The 17533-nt window shown below is 42.3% G+C and overlaps 1 protein-coding gene across 1 annotated transcript in view; it reads right to left on the bottom strand.

Annotated features, from left to right (window-relative positions):
• Window positions 1-1999: 1999 nt before the first annotated feature.
• GLB1L3 (galactosidase, beta 1-like 3) overlaps window positions 2000-17533 on the bottom strand; it is a 46126-nt gene continuing 30592 nt past the window's right edge. Inside the window, exons 12-22 of the mRNA XM_011934739.1 lie at window positions 13733-13817; window positions 11743-11880; window positions 10876-10956; window positions 10281-10387; window positions 8972-9112; window positions 8646-8717; window positions 8068-8146; window positions 7532-7619; window positions 7109-7220; window positions 2195-2311; window positions 2000-2065 (exon numbers count right to left, since the gene is read on the bottom strand). Of these exons, the coding sequence (XP_011790129.1) occupies window positions 2000-2065; window positions 2195-2311; window positions 7109-7220; window positions 7532-7619; window positions 8068-8146; window positions 8646-8717; window positions 8972-9112; window positions 10281-10387; window positions 10876-10956; window positions 11743-11880; window positions 13733-13817 (1086 nt within the window). The remainder of the gene's footprint in view (window positions 2066-2194; window positions 2312-7108; window positions 7221-7531; window positions 7620-8067; window positions 8147-8645; window positions 8718-8971; window positions 9113-10280; window positions 10388-10875; window positions 10957-11742; window positions 11881-13732; window positions 13818-17533) is intronic.

Here is a 17533-nt window from a genome sequence, read left to right as displayed (position 1 = left end):
CTAAAGTCAGTATCTGAGAATTACAGAAATCTTAGATCACTTTTTTGCCATCACATGCCTCTCACTTTACACAGTGTTTTTGCCTGGTCTTAAGAGTTTTATGCTGATGCTACCTCAAGTTAGACATTGGTGCTATTTGTATGGAGTTAACGTTTGTTCATATTCACTCTCACATATGTCAGCATCCTTCTTGGACTCCACATTCTTTCTTAAAAGTCAGACTTTCCATCTGCTTGTGGCATATCTTTCAGAAATTTCTTCTCAGCTGGGGTTCCCTGAGAGTGTGAAGATGTAATGCCCCAAGGCATCCACAATATGTAATGAGTTAACGTCTCTAATATGCATCCAGATGATACAATGAGAAACTAATCACTGGAGACACTTTCTGCGGTGTTTAATTCTCCTATGGGACTTTGAGAAAGGCTGCTACAGAACACCATTTAGTGGGGATCTTTTGATAACTCTCTTGATTTTTCTTTGTCAGAAAGTTCTATATTTTATTTGTTTTTCTTGAAAAATAGTTTTGCTGGGTCAAGAATTCTAAGTTGTGAGCTTTTTTTCTCTAAGTGCACTGAAAGCATTATATCTTCTGGATAGCATTTTTGCATTCATATTTGGAAAAGACTGGTACACATGTGGAACTAAGGTAGTAGCAAAAGAGGAGGTGCCAATTAGAGCAACATGATTTCAAATACCTCTTTGAACCTTGGTTTCCCATCTGTAAGATGGGTATGTTGCATGGTTGTTGTTAAGTTTAGATGTTGTAGATGTTACCACTGAAATACAATATGTACTCATGATCATTATGATTATTAGTTCTGCTTTCCTCCTTTACCCTACATTTTCTATAGAGTTCATAGGTTTGAGGCTAGATCCCCAGAGAATAATGTTTTACGTAGAATTGTGGAGGTATCTGACAGAACTTTCCTCCATTGAAATAAATAGTCATTCAGACTAGTGGGAGAGAAGATAATCTGACATCACATCTCTGTCTTCATTCCAGTCCAAACAGAGAGTTCTCTTCCCTCTGGACAAAAGATTACTGACTAATTACTTGAAAGCCCTAGGTACTATATTTAACAGGGTGATAAGATTTGTTTATAATGCATTGGTTTGAATTTAGGCCAAGTGCTATGCTTTGTATATAAGAAAGTGTGTGGTTCCCAATGGTGCCAGTTTTTTCAAATGGTTGGCTGTTCAGAGTGGTTGGAATATTCACGCGTGTGTGGCTAATCTCACTAATACCTACCCACTATCAGGTATTGACTATAGCCAGAAAGACAGGGAGTAAGGAGACACAGAGAACCCCGTGCTAAGCTTTGTTGCCACACGTGTCTGAAGCAAATGACCAAACTGCTGTTCCTTCTCTGATTAGATGTGACACACAGGGTCACCTTGTAGACACATAGTTGAAGGGAAATGAAAGACATTGTTCACTGCCCTCTGCTTTCCCCTACTCCATACACACACACACACACGTGCACACACACACACACACACAGAGAGAGAGAGAGAGAGAGAGAGAGAGAGAGAGAGAGAGAGAGAGAGAGAGGAGGGAGACCATGAGTTTGCCCATTAGTACATGCAATACTGTCTCTGGCATGAGGAAATCAGTACCCTTACTCTTCCCCAGGCTACAGACCTTTCCCTTCCCTTCAATTGAGTATGGAAGGCAGAAGTGAAACTTGTTTTTATTTTATTCACATCTACTTAAGGTATGTTTAATTAAAGAATAAGAGCCTGCTAAGGATTAAGCATTTAACTAGATAAATCAGTCGTTAAAGATTTTGAAGACTTTTTAAAGCCTAAAAGTAGGCATCATATAGATAGACTCCAAAATACATAACAATTCTTCTGCTGGTTTTTGTTGTTGTTGTTATTTTCACATTTTTGCTATTGTAAGCAACACTGTGTTTGATAGTCTTAACATAAATCTTATTCCTCAAAAATGACTTACAGATGAACTCCAGCAACCCAAAAAATATGTTCAGACACGGTTTTACAGCATGGGCTTGTCTGTAGATTTGATGTCTGAGCCACTCAGCATCTTTTCAAACAAGATGACCTGAGAAGAAAAGAAAGGCTGACAGTGGGAAAGGTGAAGCCTATTTAATACAGGATGAAAAAGACACTGCAACTCACATTTTGATCTGAAAGTTTATGAGATCTCAAGGCAGAGACTGGGGTGACACACCTCATTGTCTTCTGGATGAAGCCAAACTCCAGGAAGGTACAGTGTTTTCTGAGGCCCAATATTCCAGTATCGCCCAAGGTTACGTCCATTGATGAACACGAATCCGTAATTCCAGTTCTGAAAGGAATGGTGGCTTGAGATTTGGAAATAGGTTCACCTTAGCAAGGTAAAACCTAAGGCACTTGGGGAGTGAGAACAAGATTGAGATACTTTATGGCACTCAAAGGGAGGTGAGTTTAGAGTGGGATATGTTATAGAATTTCTACCTTGCACTCTAGGAACGAAAGAGAAAAACATAAATAGAACCAACCCTCTAATGGTAAGGCTGCTATTGTTCCTGTTATGTGCTATATAATGTTATATATTTTAAAAAGCAGATCTTCTACTTCCAGAGATAAATATCAAGTAATAGTGATAAACACCACCGCTGACAGTGGCTATTAATATAAAAGCTGGCTGGGCGCGGTGGCTCAAGCCTATAATCCCAGCACTTTGGGAGGCCGAGACGGGCGGATCACGAGGTCAGGAGTTCGAGACCATCCTGGCTAACACGGTGAAACCCCGTCTCTACTAAAAAATACAAAAAACTAGCCGAGCGAGGTGGCTGGCGCCTGTAGTCCCAGCTACTCGGGAGGCTGAGGCAGGAGAATGGCGTAAACCCAGGAGGCGGAGCTTGCAGTGAGCTGAGATCCGGCCACTGCACTCCAGCCTGGGTGACAGAGCGAGACTCCGTCTCAAAAAAAAATATAAAAGCTGCACATTTTTAAAAGTCTGCTTACAATATAATGAAGAATTACAGGACCAAGATCTAGAAGAAGAAAATAGAGAAACAAGGAGACACCCAGGCAGTTTTCCACTAGAGGCACCTGCTTATTCTGGGATATAACAAAACGATCTAGCATATACAATTGGAGTCTCTGAAATGCTCCAAATTAAAGGACAAAAGTTTCTGGACTTGACTTCAAATAAAGTAGTTACATGCTACATATAAGAGAAGCATCAAAAACATAAAGTATTGAAAAAATAAAAGAAAAATAATGGATAAAGATATGTAAACCCTAACCAAAAGGAAGTTGCTATAGCTCTGTTAATATTCAGAAAAATAATACTTTAAGGCAAGAAGCATTATTAGAGATAAAGAGGGACATTTCATGATGGTAAAATTCTTAATTTACCATAAATGTATATACAACATACATAAGATAAAAGCATAGATCCAAAACATATCAGCAAAACTGACAGAATAATAAAGAGAAATAAACAAATTTACAACCTAGTAGGAAATTTTTATACAACCTTTCAATAGTCAGTAGGCAAAGCAAGTATCAATAAAGATATAAAACATCTGAAAGATGATTAACAAAATTGAACTAATTGACATAATAGAACATTGATCTAACATCTACATTATACACATATTCTTTCAAGTATACCTCAGAATATTTACAAGCTTGATCCTGTGTTAAACTAGTTTTCACATAAACTTCTCAGACTATAATGCAATTGAGCAAGAAATTGATAACAAAAAGATAACTATAAATATCCAAATTCTTGGAAATTAAGAAAATCACTTCTAAATAAACCATAAGTCTAACAAGTAATGACAAAGGAAGGTGGAAAATATTTGAATTCACTGATGATGACAATAAAATAGAGAGAAACTTGTAGGGTATAAGACTATCAGCAGATTTTTCAGTAGAAACCTTGCAGGCTAGCATGGAATGAACCGATATATTTAAAATGCTGAAAGAAAAACAACTGGCAACCAAGAATACTACATCCAGCAAAACTGTCTTTCAAAAATGAAGAAGAGATGAAGACTTCCAGACATACAAAAACTGAGGGAGTTCATCGCCACTAGACCTGCTTTACGAGAAGTGCTAAAGGAAGTCCTTCAGCTTGAAAAGAAAGGAACTTAAACAATACCAAGAATCCACAAAAAGTATAAATGTATTGGGTAAAGATCATCATGTTTCTCCCCAGCAACAACATGGCCCCCAGAGTGGCCTGCAGCTTTCTGGACAGTGCCACCAGGACATCCAGTGCCTTAGGCTGAATACTACCTGCCAAATGGTACCATCAGTCTACACTAGTTCCCTTAATATGAGAAGAAAGTACAGCTCTATTATAGCAAAGTTCTGGTCCCAGAGAAGCTTCTCAATGTCCCCAAAACATGGAAGTTGTCATTATGTGCAAGTCTTTGTGAAGCATGCAACCATCAACAATCCATACAGCCATACGAAGGAAAAGTGAAATTCCAACTTAAAACTTAGAGGTGAAAGAGCAAGAGTACGTATTTTATAATTCCTAGCAGACTCAAAAAGATTGGCCCTAACCTGCAGGATAAATTGCAGACCTTCTCTTTTGCTGGGCTTAATTTGCCTGCCAGCTCCTTACAAAACCATCTTTAAGACATTCTAAAATGCCCACACCGAGGTCACCTTGATACCTTCAGAGAAGCACCGACACGTGAGGTGCTCACCTTTAGTATCAGCTGTTTCTTACGAAACCTTCATTATTTTTTAGATAGAATTTGTAGTTATGATTAAAATGTCAAGCTAACATGGCAACCCTAAAGCAGCAACTATCCAACTAATAAGACACTAAAATGATACATCTCTTTCTATATAGACATCACTTGTCTTACTACAACTTATTTTTTCTGTATTTCAATATGAACCATTACCCATATAATGGAAAGTATAAGATAAAAATTAATAATACACTAATATGAAATATGGCTAATTACGTACATTCTGAATTCTTGCGTTGAAGAACATAATTCCTAACTCATAAAAAAATACATATTAAATTTATTCTTATTCTAAGTAAAAAAAAAAAAAATGGTATGGGAGTCATTTCCGGTATAGGCAAATCTATAAAGATAATAAAAAGATTGCTGTGGCCGGGCGCGGTGCCTCAAGCCTATAATCCTAGTACTTTAGGAGGCCGAGATGGGCGGATCACGAGGTCAGGAGATCAAGACCATCCTGGCTAACACGGTGAAACCCCGTCTCTACTAAAAATGCAAAAAATTAGTCAGGCCTGGTGGCGGGTGCCTGTGGTCGCAGCTACTTGGGAGGCTGAGGCAGGAGAACGGTGTGAACCCGGGAGGCAGAGCTTGCAGTGAGCCGAGATTGCGCCACTGTACTGCAGCCTGGGCGACAGAGCGAGACTCCGCCTCAAAAAAAAAAGAAAAGATTGCTGTTGCTAGGGGATGGGAGAAGAGGAAAATGGGGAAGTAATTGTCAAATGGTTATAGAGTTTCCTTTAGGATAATGAAAATGCATTGGAACTAGAGATAGTGGCTGCATGGCATTGTGAAGGCACAAAATGCTACTTAATTGTTCACTTTAACAGAGCTAATTTTATGTTATGTAATTTTATGTCAAAAAGTCTTTTTAAAACTTATGGGATGCAACCAAATCCATGCTTAAATGATGATTAATAACCTAAATTCATATAATTAAAAAGAATAAAGACTAAAAATCCATTATCTAAGTATCTATGACATTAAAAAATAAGGCAAATTAATCCTAAAGAAATTGAATAAACAAAATAATAAAGATAATGACAGAAATTAAAGAATCAAAAAACAAACACATAACATAGTAAGAGTCATAGCCAAACACTGTGCTTTGAACGGTTAATAACATTGATAGTGTTCTGGCGAGAATCATCAGGAAAAGAGTGCATTGGTACCCTATGACAATGACAAGGGGTATGTGACTACCAATGATCTCGACATCAAACACGAAGATTTTAAAGGCAACATATTTGAAAATTTCGATGAAATGGGAAAATTTCCAGAAAAATATATTTTCTCAAAGCTAACTTTACAAGAAACAAAATCTGAATAGTGCTTTAATCTTTCAATAATTAAATCCACACTCGCAAACTTTCTCAAAAAGAAAATGCCAGCTCTAGAAGGCTTCACTCATGAACTCTATTACATGTGTAAGTGGTCCTTGTCTTATACAAATTCCCCTTCCTACATCCTGTAGGAGAGCCCTAAACCTGGCACCAAAACCTGACAAAGAGATTTCAGTCACGAACATAAACACAAAGTAAGTCTTAACGATTTATCACAGACAAGCCCTAGATATAATCCAAATGTCCAGAAAAAGTAAAATGGTTAAATAAATTATCACGTATTTACTAAAGGAACCCAGTACAACAGTGAAAAGGAACAAATCACTGCAAAATCGATAAATGGCTGAACCTCACAACACTGAACAAAAAAAATATTAAAAACAAGATGCCCTATATGATTCCATTTACATAAAGTCAAAATAGGAGACACCGGCCTAGGGTGTTGGAAGTCAAGGCAGCGGTGACCTTTGCAGAGAAGGGGGCAGTGGTTGGGAGGGGTGCTAACAGTATTTTTAAATTTCAATGATAATTATATGGGGTTCACTTTGTGATTATTTGTTGATCTGTACATTCACATTTTGTACATTTATGTTATCTACGTGTATTTATACAGAAAAAGATATTCTAGGTAAAAACTAACCTACCAACTCACCCCACACAGAAAAACAAAGCAAGCTGCACAATACATGATACAATTCTATTTGTGTAAAATAATTGTGTCTGTGTGTGTTCAGGCAAAGTTATATATAAAAATATACCACTGTTGGCAGTGTTGAGTTCTGAGAAGCAGAGACTAATTGGAATGGGGGTGGGTTCAGAGGGGAACGTCATGCTCTGCTCTCTCCCCCTTGTTATTGGTTTGAATTTTTAATTGTGTTTTGATGTGTCACTCTCTAAATAGTGATAAATTAGGAAGACTGATCAATGTGGGAAGGCTTGGTTGGAGATGAGGAAGAAGAGGAAAAGAAGAAAGGGAAGTATTCCTCCAGGAACACTGGCTTTGCTCCAGAACCCACCAGGGCAGCAGAGGGCGTCACCTACCAGCAGGCTCAGGAAGGTGTCCTTGGGAGAAGGGCCAGCCTTCAAGGTCCCACGGTAGAGGGCCGGGCCCTGGTGGCTCTCTGGGACAGGCTTCCAGGTGGCAGAGCGGAGCCTGGAAGGAAGGCCAAGTCATGGGGGAGAGGAAGTCCCCTTCCCAACCCAGTTCCCAGTACCCACCCCAGGTGGCCTGGGCCGAGCCAAGATTCTGTTTCAATGAGCTAGCATAGACTAGACACGCTAGACACGTTAAGCTCGGAATCAGGACACTTGCTCCAGGGCCCTAGTTCTGATGCCGCAGTGCCCGACAGCCTGGAGTAAATCACTCAGTCTCTGTATCTTGGACTCTTCATCTGCAGTGAGGAATCTGAAATCTCAGAGTTCCCTGATCACTGAAGTGTGCACGGGGGGCCAGCTGGAGCATACCTCTCAAAGAAGCTCATTTTCATCTCCAGGGAATAGATGGTAAAGCCCTCCAGGGAAGAGTTATTGATGCTGACAGATCCAGTTATTCCTGCAGATGCAGATGGGAGGCAAGAAAGAGAATATGAGCCAGGACTGGACTAGCATCTGGGACAAAGCAATGCAGACATGTATGTGCCTTAGGACAGGGGCTCAGCCAGGAGGGCAAACGTTTGTCTGACCTGCTTTGACTGAAGGGTTTTACCTATATGTTTCCATACTACCAAGAAAGTTCCCCCACTTAGTACTGGAACTTCTCCTGAAATTCCCAAAAGGAAACTGGCCCCGCTCCAGGACAAGCCAGCACCAAACACACTGGCTCCACCCTCTGGCCCTAGAGATCAGAGAAGGCAAGACAAGGGCGAGGGGCGGATTTTGCATCTCTGCTCCCAGGACCTCGGTAGCCCATTACTGATGGGCTGGTTTTCCCCTCCGACCCCAGTGTGTAGCCCGGGTCTTTGGTTTTGAGTAACTGAGGAGAAGCCACAGCCAGAGCCCACCTTTCTGCTCATTCTGTATTTGCCATGAAAAATTGACTCGTCCTTGATTCTCCACCAGGATCCTCAGGTATCGGCAGTCCTGCTGAGACAGGCCAGGTCATGGAGACCACGCAGCCATGGAGGGCGTCTACCCGACAACCCATTTTTTCGCTGAGTTCCACATGGAGAGACACATGGGAGAAAAGGAGGCTCCAGAGCCCAGCAGTCTTCCCTGTCACCTAAGGAGTGCCTGTGTTCCTACAGTCAATCTGCCTTCCCCTCTGCTGATCCTACTGGGAAAGGCAGAGACTCAGCTGTGCCTTTAACCAACTCTAAAAGCGCAGAAACCCAACCAGGGGCTGAGGACAGGCTCAGGGCTTCGTGAGGAAACCCCCTCCCTTCCAGCACACGGTAGCTCCTGAGGGACCAGGGCCTGGGGGGCACTCAGGCTTCCAGATCTGCACACTTCCTGCCGCAGCCCCAGGTGAGGAGCAGTACCAACAGCAGGGGTGGAGAAGGGAGGCTGACTATCTCAGGACCAGGCTCCGTCTGCATTTGAGGGCGGTCAAGGGCATCACCTGGGCTCTCAAATTACATACCCCGAGTTCAGGAATGTGCAGGTCTTTATTATTCTCATTCAGAATCCCTATCATTGTCTCATCCAGAAACACCTGCAGAAGAAGAGCCGGCATCAGACTGCTAGGCCCACCTGAAGAAAGGGAAAAGAGGGGCCGTGGTTTTGGCAGGAGGAGGTCCGTATGAAGGCAGGGACCAGCTGCGGTGTTCACAGGTGGCACAACGCTGCGTGGAGGCCCCAAGAGACTCTCAGTGGTGATGAAAGCAGAAAGCAAGTCTATTTGGCCTGACTTTTTAGCCCCAGTGCCTCCCATACTGTCTGCTTTCCCAGACAGCCTGTTGGCCCTACCTGTGCCATGTCGTGAGCGTGGGCACAGAGGCGGCCTCCGGAGCAGATGGACCTCTCATACAGGACGAGGCCGTAGGACTGGCCACTCCCATTGTTTATGGGAAGGTTCTCCATGTTGACGGGCTGACGGGACCTGACTGGCTATGAGGAGAAACGGCAGGAACAGAAGCCCAAGGGCTGAGAAGTCAGGATCCTCCTTTCTAAGACCCTGTCATTTGGTGTGGTCCCACCTAATGGTCCCCAAGGGTTCTCTGAATGGGAAATGATAAAACAGATGGCATGTGATACTGCTCTGTGCTGACATCTCCCTGCCCAGGAAACTCCGGGAACACGGTGATGTGGGAGCAATTGCTATAATCCTAAGAACTGATTAACAGAGGAAACAGATGGGGCAAAGGGGCTCGTGCCTGTAATCCCAGCACTTTGGGAGGCCAAGGCAGGTGGATCACTTGAGGCTAGGAGTTTAAGACCAGCCTGGGCAACATAGTGAGACCCCGTATCTACAAAAAATTTAAAAACTTAACTGGGCGTGTTGGTGCCCTCCTGTAATCCCAGCTACTCAAGAGGCTGAGGCAGGAGGATTGCTTAAGCCCAGGAGTTCAAGGCTGCAGTGAGCCATGATTGTGCCACTGCATTCCAGCCAGAGCCATAGAGCAAGACTCTGTCTCAAGAAAAAGAAAAAAAGAATAAATTGTATTCTAAAATATTGAAGTCTAGCAATGAATTATGCACCAAGCAAATGTTTATTTCACTAAATTAAATTTAGTTACATTAAATAAATGTAGTTTCTTTAGTGTACCAGTCACTACCTTTTCTCCAAAATAGTGATAGCAGAGGTAAAACCAATGTGAATTCAAGGGCTACAGTTTCAGTTCCAAGCAGCTTTCACCTTTCTTCAAAATAGGACAGGAAGACTGATGGAAAAGGAGGAGCAGTGACCGAGGAAGTTCAGACCCAGCTGCTGGCAAAGCAGGGGCAGAAGCTGTTCTCCCGATCCCAGCTCGGCAGCTTTTCCTACATGGATTCCATAAGGACCACGCAGTCTAAACAAGAGCATCTCCACAGGTTCATCTGAGCAGGAACCCAGGATCCTCCAACATCCTGCTGCCCTTCCCCTGCACACTGACTCCAAGGACAAACCCCTTCACAGTCCACCCAGAGCAGTTGGTGGCTCTTGTCCCACAGTTCTAAATGTGAATGGAATGCAGAGGATTTGTTTTCCCACTTCCTAATAAAAAAGTTTCCTGAAGGAATCCCTGCCCCATCCCTCCAATGGCCACTCCACCTCCTGTGGCCAAGCAGCACTCACCTCATTTAAGTAGGATAGGGCATCCCACAGTGGGAGGTACAGCGACGGTCTCAGGGGGGGATACACAGCCTTGGGAGTAAGTTTGGGTACCTGGGGCAGGGGAGTTGCTGCAATGGAGATGGGACACAGGGCAAAAGGTGCCTGAGATGACCACTGCCTTCTCGAAGCCCCCATGCCTATCCAGCACAGCCTTCGCTTTCATATTGGGGATTACTATGTGGTACTAAGTAATCATGGTACTAAGAGCTTTACTAATCATGGTACTAAGAGCTTTACTAATCATGGTACTAAGAGCTTTACTAATCATGGTACTAAGAGCTTTACAAAGAGTAACTCAGTCTTCACAGTCATCACAGGAGACCAAGGTTACTAACTTTATGTTTCAGTGAAGAAACTGAGGCTTATAAAATGCTCAGAAACCCTTATTTCAAAAATCAGATTTTAAGCCCAGGGTTCGAAGTTAAGGTTGCCGTTGTTCTCGGGAGCTTGGTGTAACTGCTGCCCCCAAGGGAGACCCGCGCCCTCCTCACTTTTCCACAGAACAGAGACTCCTCATGAGGAGGGCTGGCCCGTAAGTTACATGGGTGCTGAGTACCTGAGACAGATTCAAAGAGTTTTTGAAGCTTGAAATATTTTTCTGTGTAATCTCCAGCCTCCGTGAGCACAGCATCATAGTCTGCGAGACACCAGGGCCAGTCACCAGCCACGCAGTCTCCGCAGCAGGCCCTGTTTCAGCACCGCTGGCTGGAGACGGCCAGGGCCACTGAGAGTGGGACAGAAGGAAGACACCTTCCACCCCACGTGAGTGTGTGATGCCAATCTAAGGACATTCCCCACAACTCTTCCTGGGAACCTGAGGCTGCCATGACACTGGGCTTGCCTCGATTTCACTTTCTAATGCAAACTTGTTCAACCCACACCTCATGGTCCATAGACAGCCCAGCACAGCTTTGAATGCAGCCCAACACAAATTCATAAACTTTCTTAAAACATTTTGCACTTTTTTAAGCTCATCAGCTATCATTACTGTTAGTGTATTTTATGTGTGGCCCAAGACAACTCTTCTTCTTCCAATGTGGCCCAGGGAAGCCAAAGAGTGGACAGCCCTGCAATGGATACTCTTTTCTTTGTTCAGCTGGTATTGCCTGGCCATGCAGGTCTGTGCCTTTACAGCAGTCGCCGTTCCTACCCTGCCTCTCTTCAGAGGTTCAAGCCAACAGGGCGTTATACGAGACGCGTGAAGCGGAGCTCTAAGTCCCGGAAAGCCCTGTCTACTGCAATGACAGCCTGTTGGGGCATTATGAACATACAGAAGGAAGGAAAATAGATAGGAAAATCCTCAGTACTCAGCAGAGATTAGAGGTCAAGAACCCAGTGATGCCAGAACAGGCTTCCAGAGCCTCCTCTGTAAAGCCCTAGCACCGCCCATGCTGGAGAGACTACTACACCAGCAGACACTTGCCATAGCTGGTGACAACGCCAGTGTGCTTCCCGAAATATGTGGCCCCATTCATGAAACCAAAGTTGGTCCCACCATGGAACATATACACATTGAAGGAGATCTCATATTTGATGAATTCAGACACAGCACGTTCAACCTCTGCAAAGGGGAAGATGAGAACATAGAGAATGTTAGAAATTGAGAGGAGAAAGAAGTCTCTGGCAAACTCTTATCATTTCCAACCCCACCCCGCAATCAATTACAGTAATTCCTCGCTTCACAGCTGTATACATTCTTGGGAATGGAGACTTTAAGTGAAATAATATACAACAAAACCAATTTTTATCTCAATTTTATAATGAAACAATGTTGAAGAAGATGGTATTATATGAGGATGTGCTGTGCATCATTTTTAAAGTTTCCAAGAACCTGTTGATGACGTTAAAGACCCACTGCAAATGTGTTATCATTCCCCTCTACAAAGATTCCAACAAAGAAATAGGCAGAATTGGCCAGAACTACTCTAGGACACCAAATCCTGTCAATCCCAAGAGATTTTTGAACTTTTTTTTTTCCAACGTATCGACATAATTTGACTCCAACCTACATCCATTAAATAATACCCTAAGAATTCTCATGTCACTTAAATATCTAATTTTCCTTAAAGTTTTTGAAATCACACTTACAATTAGTATACCCTCATTACTACCTTCCAGTATAATGTTTCCGGGAACACTGACTTGGAAACACTGCAATAGTCCACAAGTGGTTGCTGTTAATCTTTAGCCACAAAAACTTCCATTTTTTACAGTGTTTAAACAGTTACTACCATCTCTCCACTGGCCACAGTGGGAAGGAGGAGGTTAAAAGTCATTCAGAGTGGGAGTCAATTCTGGCTATGCTCTTTACTATTTGTATGACCTTGGTCAACCCATTTTCTTTCTCAACGCCACTGCTTCCTGATCTGTTAAATGAATGTATTAATTCCAACTATATCATGGCACTGATGAGAAAATTCATTGATGAGGTAATATATGTGGAAAAAAGGCACCGTGCCTGCCATACAAGAGACCAGAAAACCGTTATTTGGTGGTGGTGGTGGTGGTGGTGGTGGTGGTGGTGGTGGTGGTGGTGGTGGTGTTGCTGGCATTATTGTTGGTGGTAGTGATGGTGATAGTGGCATTTTCTCTTGACTTTTTTTCTATTTTTCAACCCAAAACAGGCTTTTCTCAGTCCCCAAGTATTTTTCAATACTTTTCTATACTTCAGATACAAGTAGGCTTGTTTTCATAACAGCTCTTTCAAAATATCTTCTGTAGACACATATGGTCATTAAGTAAACAACTGCCAGTCATTGCTCTAAGGGGCAGCACTTAATCCTCACACCAGCCTCAGGAGGCCGGTTTCATGATGATCTTCACGTTTGGATGAGGTCACTGAGACTTACAAGGAAGGAAGCCTGCATGAGGTCCCATGGCTGGCACTCCAGAGCTGGGATTAAAACCTGATCTCTTTGGCTCCAAGATCCATGTTCTTGGCCATCGCTGCATGTTGTCCCCTAACTATTATTAGTGCTTAGTTGACAATGCCATCGACAGGGCCTATGCACTGCTAGAGATGATTAATGTTCCACCTTCCTCAGAGACGTCACATTTTCAGAGAACCTTCGGTGACCACCTAACCTTACCTGGGCAGGTCTCTCTTCTGTCTGTTCTATCACTGCACCCTGTTTGTTTGCTTCAAACTATCAGCCAAACATGGAACTATATATTGATGGTTTTACTCTGCAATGATCTGTGAACCTCACTAACTTATACTCTGTCGGGGGTGGGAACCATGTAATTTCTATCCACCAGAGCATCCTCAGGGCCTGGCTGAGTGCTTGTATGTAAAAAGTTGCATGAATATCTATGGCTGATCAAATGAATCAATTAGCAGAGAACTGTATGAATGAGTTCTCATGGGACCTGGGCTCGTCTCTTCCTGGAGTCAAACACTGCAAAACACTCACCCTTTGCATCTTTAACATGGTGCTTATCTCCCCATCTGTCGAACCAGCCAATCCAGTATTCCATAACCAGAAGAGGCTTATCTCTCTAAAAACAAACCAAAGCAAATACTAAGTCTGGCAAAAGCAAAACAGAAAAATCAGAAACCTGAATACAATAGATGAGAACTTAAGGAACTCATGCTTTTCTCCTTTTTCCCAATTCAGAGCTTTCCCTTTTTGATCCATTATTTCTTCCCCCACCCCCTGCCCATTACCCTCGGCCGTCATTCATAGCTCCGGTTCCCCCACTCCTAAATGTCCACGGTCTTCAGCTTCATGTGCCTCCCCACTCTACCTGCAAAGCACCACCAGCCATTTCAACCCTGTCTCACCCAAGGCAGGTGCTGAAAGAATGAGTTTTGGATACACAAGGACCTGACCGCAATTCCTTATGTAGAAACTCAGATTCCACAGGCTTTCAGCCTGACACCTGCATTCCACTTCTAGCCTAGCATTTTCAGTGCTGCTGAATCCTGTAGATTCTGTTTTAAAAGGTGACACCTCCTCCACAGTAGGTCTGGCTGTTGCTGTGCCATGGATATGAAACTGGAAGATGGCAGCTGAGCCTCTCCTGGGTGGTATGTCAGCCACTCAGCATGCATTCTCAGCTGCACACCTGGAGTCCTCTGGCATGTTGCTGCTGTAAGATGGTCTCACTCTAGGCCCAGAGAGTTGTCAGCCTAGGACTTTTGTTAGCTGCTCCCTGAATTTGGATTACGATGTTTTCCGGATCCTATGTTCTCTTCTGCCTTGGTTTCATTTCTCATTTCATCCTCAAACACTTCCATAGAAAGGATGAGTGGGAAATAAATATTCTGAGTCCTTACATGTCTGGCTGTCAACACAATTAATATTTAGACTGGGTATAAAATTCTAAGTTAAAATTCATTTAGCCTCAAATTTTAAAGGCATATGCCATTGCTTCCTATTATCCAATATTTTACAATCCTGTGCCATTCTAATTATTTTTGCTTGGCATGTAAGCATGTGGTTTTTCTCTCTGTAGGACGCTAATTTCACAATCTAGGTCTTTTTCATCACTTACTGTGCTTACCATTTGAGGCATGCTTTTTATCTAGACGTACAGATACTTCAGATAAAGGAAATTCTTACGTTACTTGCAATTTCCTTTCCTCCATGCTCTTTGTTCACTCTTTTTGCAACCAGTATTAATAAGACGTTGGGTCTCCTATGATAATCCTGTAAGACATTTATCTTGTCTCTTTTATGTTTTGTTGGCTTATACTAATAGTAATATTAGGAAATTTTATCATCTTTACCTTTTAATTTCTTTTTTTTTTTTTTTTTTGAGACGGAGTCTTGCTCTGTCGCCCGGCCTGGAGTGCAGTGGCCAGATCTCAGCTCACTGCAGGCTCCGCCCCCCGGGTTCATGCCATTCTCCTGCCTCAGCCTCCTGAGTAGCTGGGACTACAGGCGCCCGCCACCTCGCCCGGCTAGTTTTTTGTATTTTTTAGTAGAGACGGGGTTTCACCGTGTTAGCCAGGATGGTCTCAATCTCCTGACCTCGTGATCCGCCCGTCTCGGCCTCCCAAAGTGCTGGGATTACAGGCTTGAGCCACCGCGCCCGGCCTTTAATTTCAAATACTAGATTTTTTAATTTCAAAGAGTTGTTTTTGGTTCCCTGATTGCCCCTCTTAACAGCCCACTCTTGTTCGTGTATAATCTTATTCACGTCTCTTTGCATAATAATAAGCCTTTTTACTACTCTATTCTGTTGCCTGAATTAACTCCATGTTCCCTGATTTCCATTTTCTTCTTTATTTGTAGTTTAATTATTTTCTCTTTGTGAAATTTTATTAAGTAAATACAGATCCTTAATTTTCCATTTGTGAGAGGAAAGACTGACTTCTGGTGTTAAAATTGTACTGTGGGTTTGATCTTCTCCTCTTGGAAATCTTCCAAATCAAAATAAGGACTGAGAAATGGAAACACAAACAACATCCTCTATGAAGCTAAGAGACATCTGAAACTTCAAAATATACATCAGGAGGAGGAAGTGCAAAAGCATTGAAGGTCTATCAGGGGTTCAAAAAACAGAGAGAGAGAATATGCTCTTTGTCGAAGATTTTAGGAAAGACTCACAGCACAAATTTCTCCCAACTGAGAAGCATACTCTATAGCACAATACCAACCATTTATTATCATTTACAGAACAGGGTGCACAAGCTGGTGAAGGGAATGCACTTTACATAAGTCAATGCGTCAGAACTTAGAAGGACAAAATTATTGAAGAATCACAGATAAGAACTACAAGGAGGAAGAAGTTGCTGCTTGTGAGGTATCTGAGAGCAGTCCTGCAATTTACACTGGCTCCCTGGGAGGACGGAGAAAGCAAAAAGGAAGACGGGTAAAGATAAGAATTCATCCCTGCCCACAGCAGGACGCCACTAAGATACATTGTTAGCACAGTCACATGAGTCCTTCAGCCAGTAAGAATTCATCTCCATCAAAGACAAGTAATAATAAAAAAGAAACAAGAATAGAATCTACTTTTAAAATTCTAATGAAAAAGAGTTTTCTTTTTTAACAGGGAAAGAAATTAGAGGAGGAACACCAAAAACTTTCTATAGCATAGGTCAAAATTGTGACCCAAAAATATTGTTATAAAGTTAAAAATCCCAACGAAACAATCACCTCTATAAATGGAGAGCATAAAAAGAGAACTAAAAGTACTCAAGGAAGACATGATAAGAAAATATAAGGAGCTAAAATATGACCTGGCAAAGATTTTTTTAAGAGAGAGAAAATAGAAAATATTAAGTCCAAACTGGAAGCAGCTAAAAGGAAAATAAACATTGTGAGGGACATGAAAAGAAAAGGAGTGAAAAGTGAGCACAGTTAAAACAAACAGAGAGTAGAGAGAATGAGAAAGGAATGGATGCAGGAGATGTGAAAGGAAGACAAAAGAATTTTGCATTACACATAACTTGTATCCCTAAAGAGAATAAACCAAAGGCCGGGCGCGGTGGCTCACGCCTGTAATCCCAGCACTTTGGGAGGCCGAGGCGGGCGGATCACGAGGTCAGGAGTTGGAGACCATCCTGGCTAACATGGTGAAACCCCATCTCTACTAAAAATACAAAAAAATTAGCCAGGTGTGGCAGCGGGCGCCTGTAGTCCCAGCTACTCGGGAGGCTGAGGGAGGAGAATGGCATGAACCCAGGAGGCAGAGCTTGCAGTGGGCCGAGATCGTGAAACTGCACTCCAGCCTGGGCGACAGAGCGAGACTCCGTGTCAAAAAAAAAAAGAGAGAATAAACCAAATAAAAAAAAATTTAAACATATTTAAAGATATAATCAAAGACTTACAATTTCCAACAATCATAATCTATGTTATTTGGACCAACGCTCTCATTGAGGATTTTTACAAAGTTAAATCAAATATAGTATCACCATAGATACAGCTGAAAAGAGAATTCGTGTATATGAAAATAAATTAGAAGAAAGTATCCAAATAGCAGCGTAAGTAGACAAAAAAAAATGTACAAACTAAAGACATACACAGCCCATTTGAGAAGGTTTAATGAATTTAGCTGGAATTCCAGGACGAGAGGGGTGAGACAAAAGAGCAGAAGCAATATTTGAAGAACTACCAGCTGGGAATACATACATCCTAGAAGCCCAACAAACTGGAATAATAAATAAAAAGATATTCAGAAAGAGACATAGGTCACCTGCAGAAAGTAAAAAAGAAAACAAAAAATTCTTAGCAATAAAGGAGAAAAAAAAAATGCGTGACAGA

Source organism: Colobus angolensis, unplaced genomic scaffold (genome assembly GCF_000951035.1).
Source record: "Colobus angolensis palliatus isolate OR3802 unplaced genomic scaffold, Cang.pa_1.0 Scaffold137, whole genome shotgun sequence".
NCBI lineage: Eukaryota > Metazoa > Chordata > Mammalia > Primates > Cercopithecidae > Colobus > Colobus angolensis.
The sequence above is the reverse complement of the archived record's forward strand: the minus strand, read 5'-3'. Positions and strand labels throughout refer to the sequence as shown.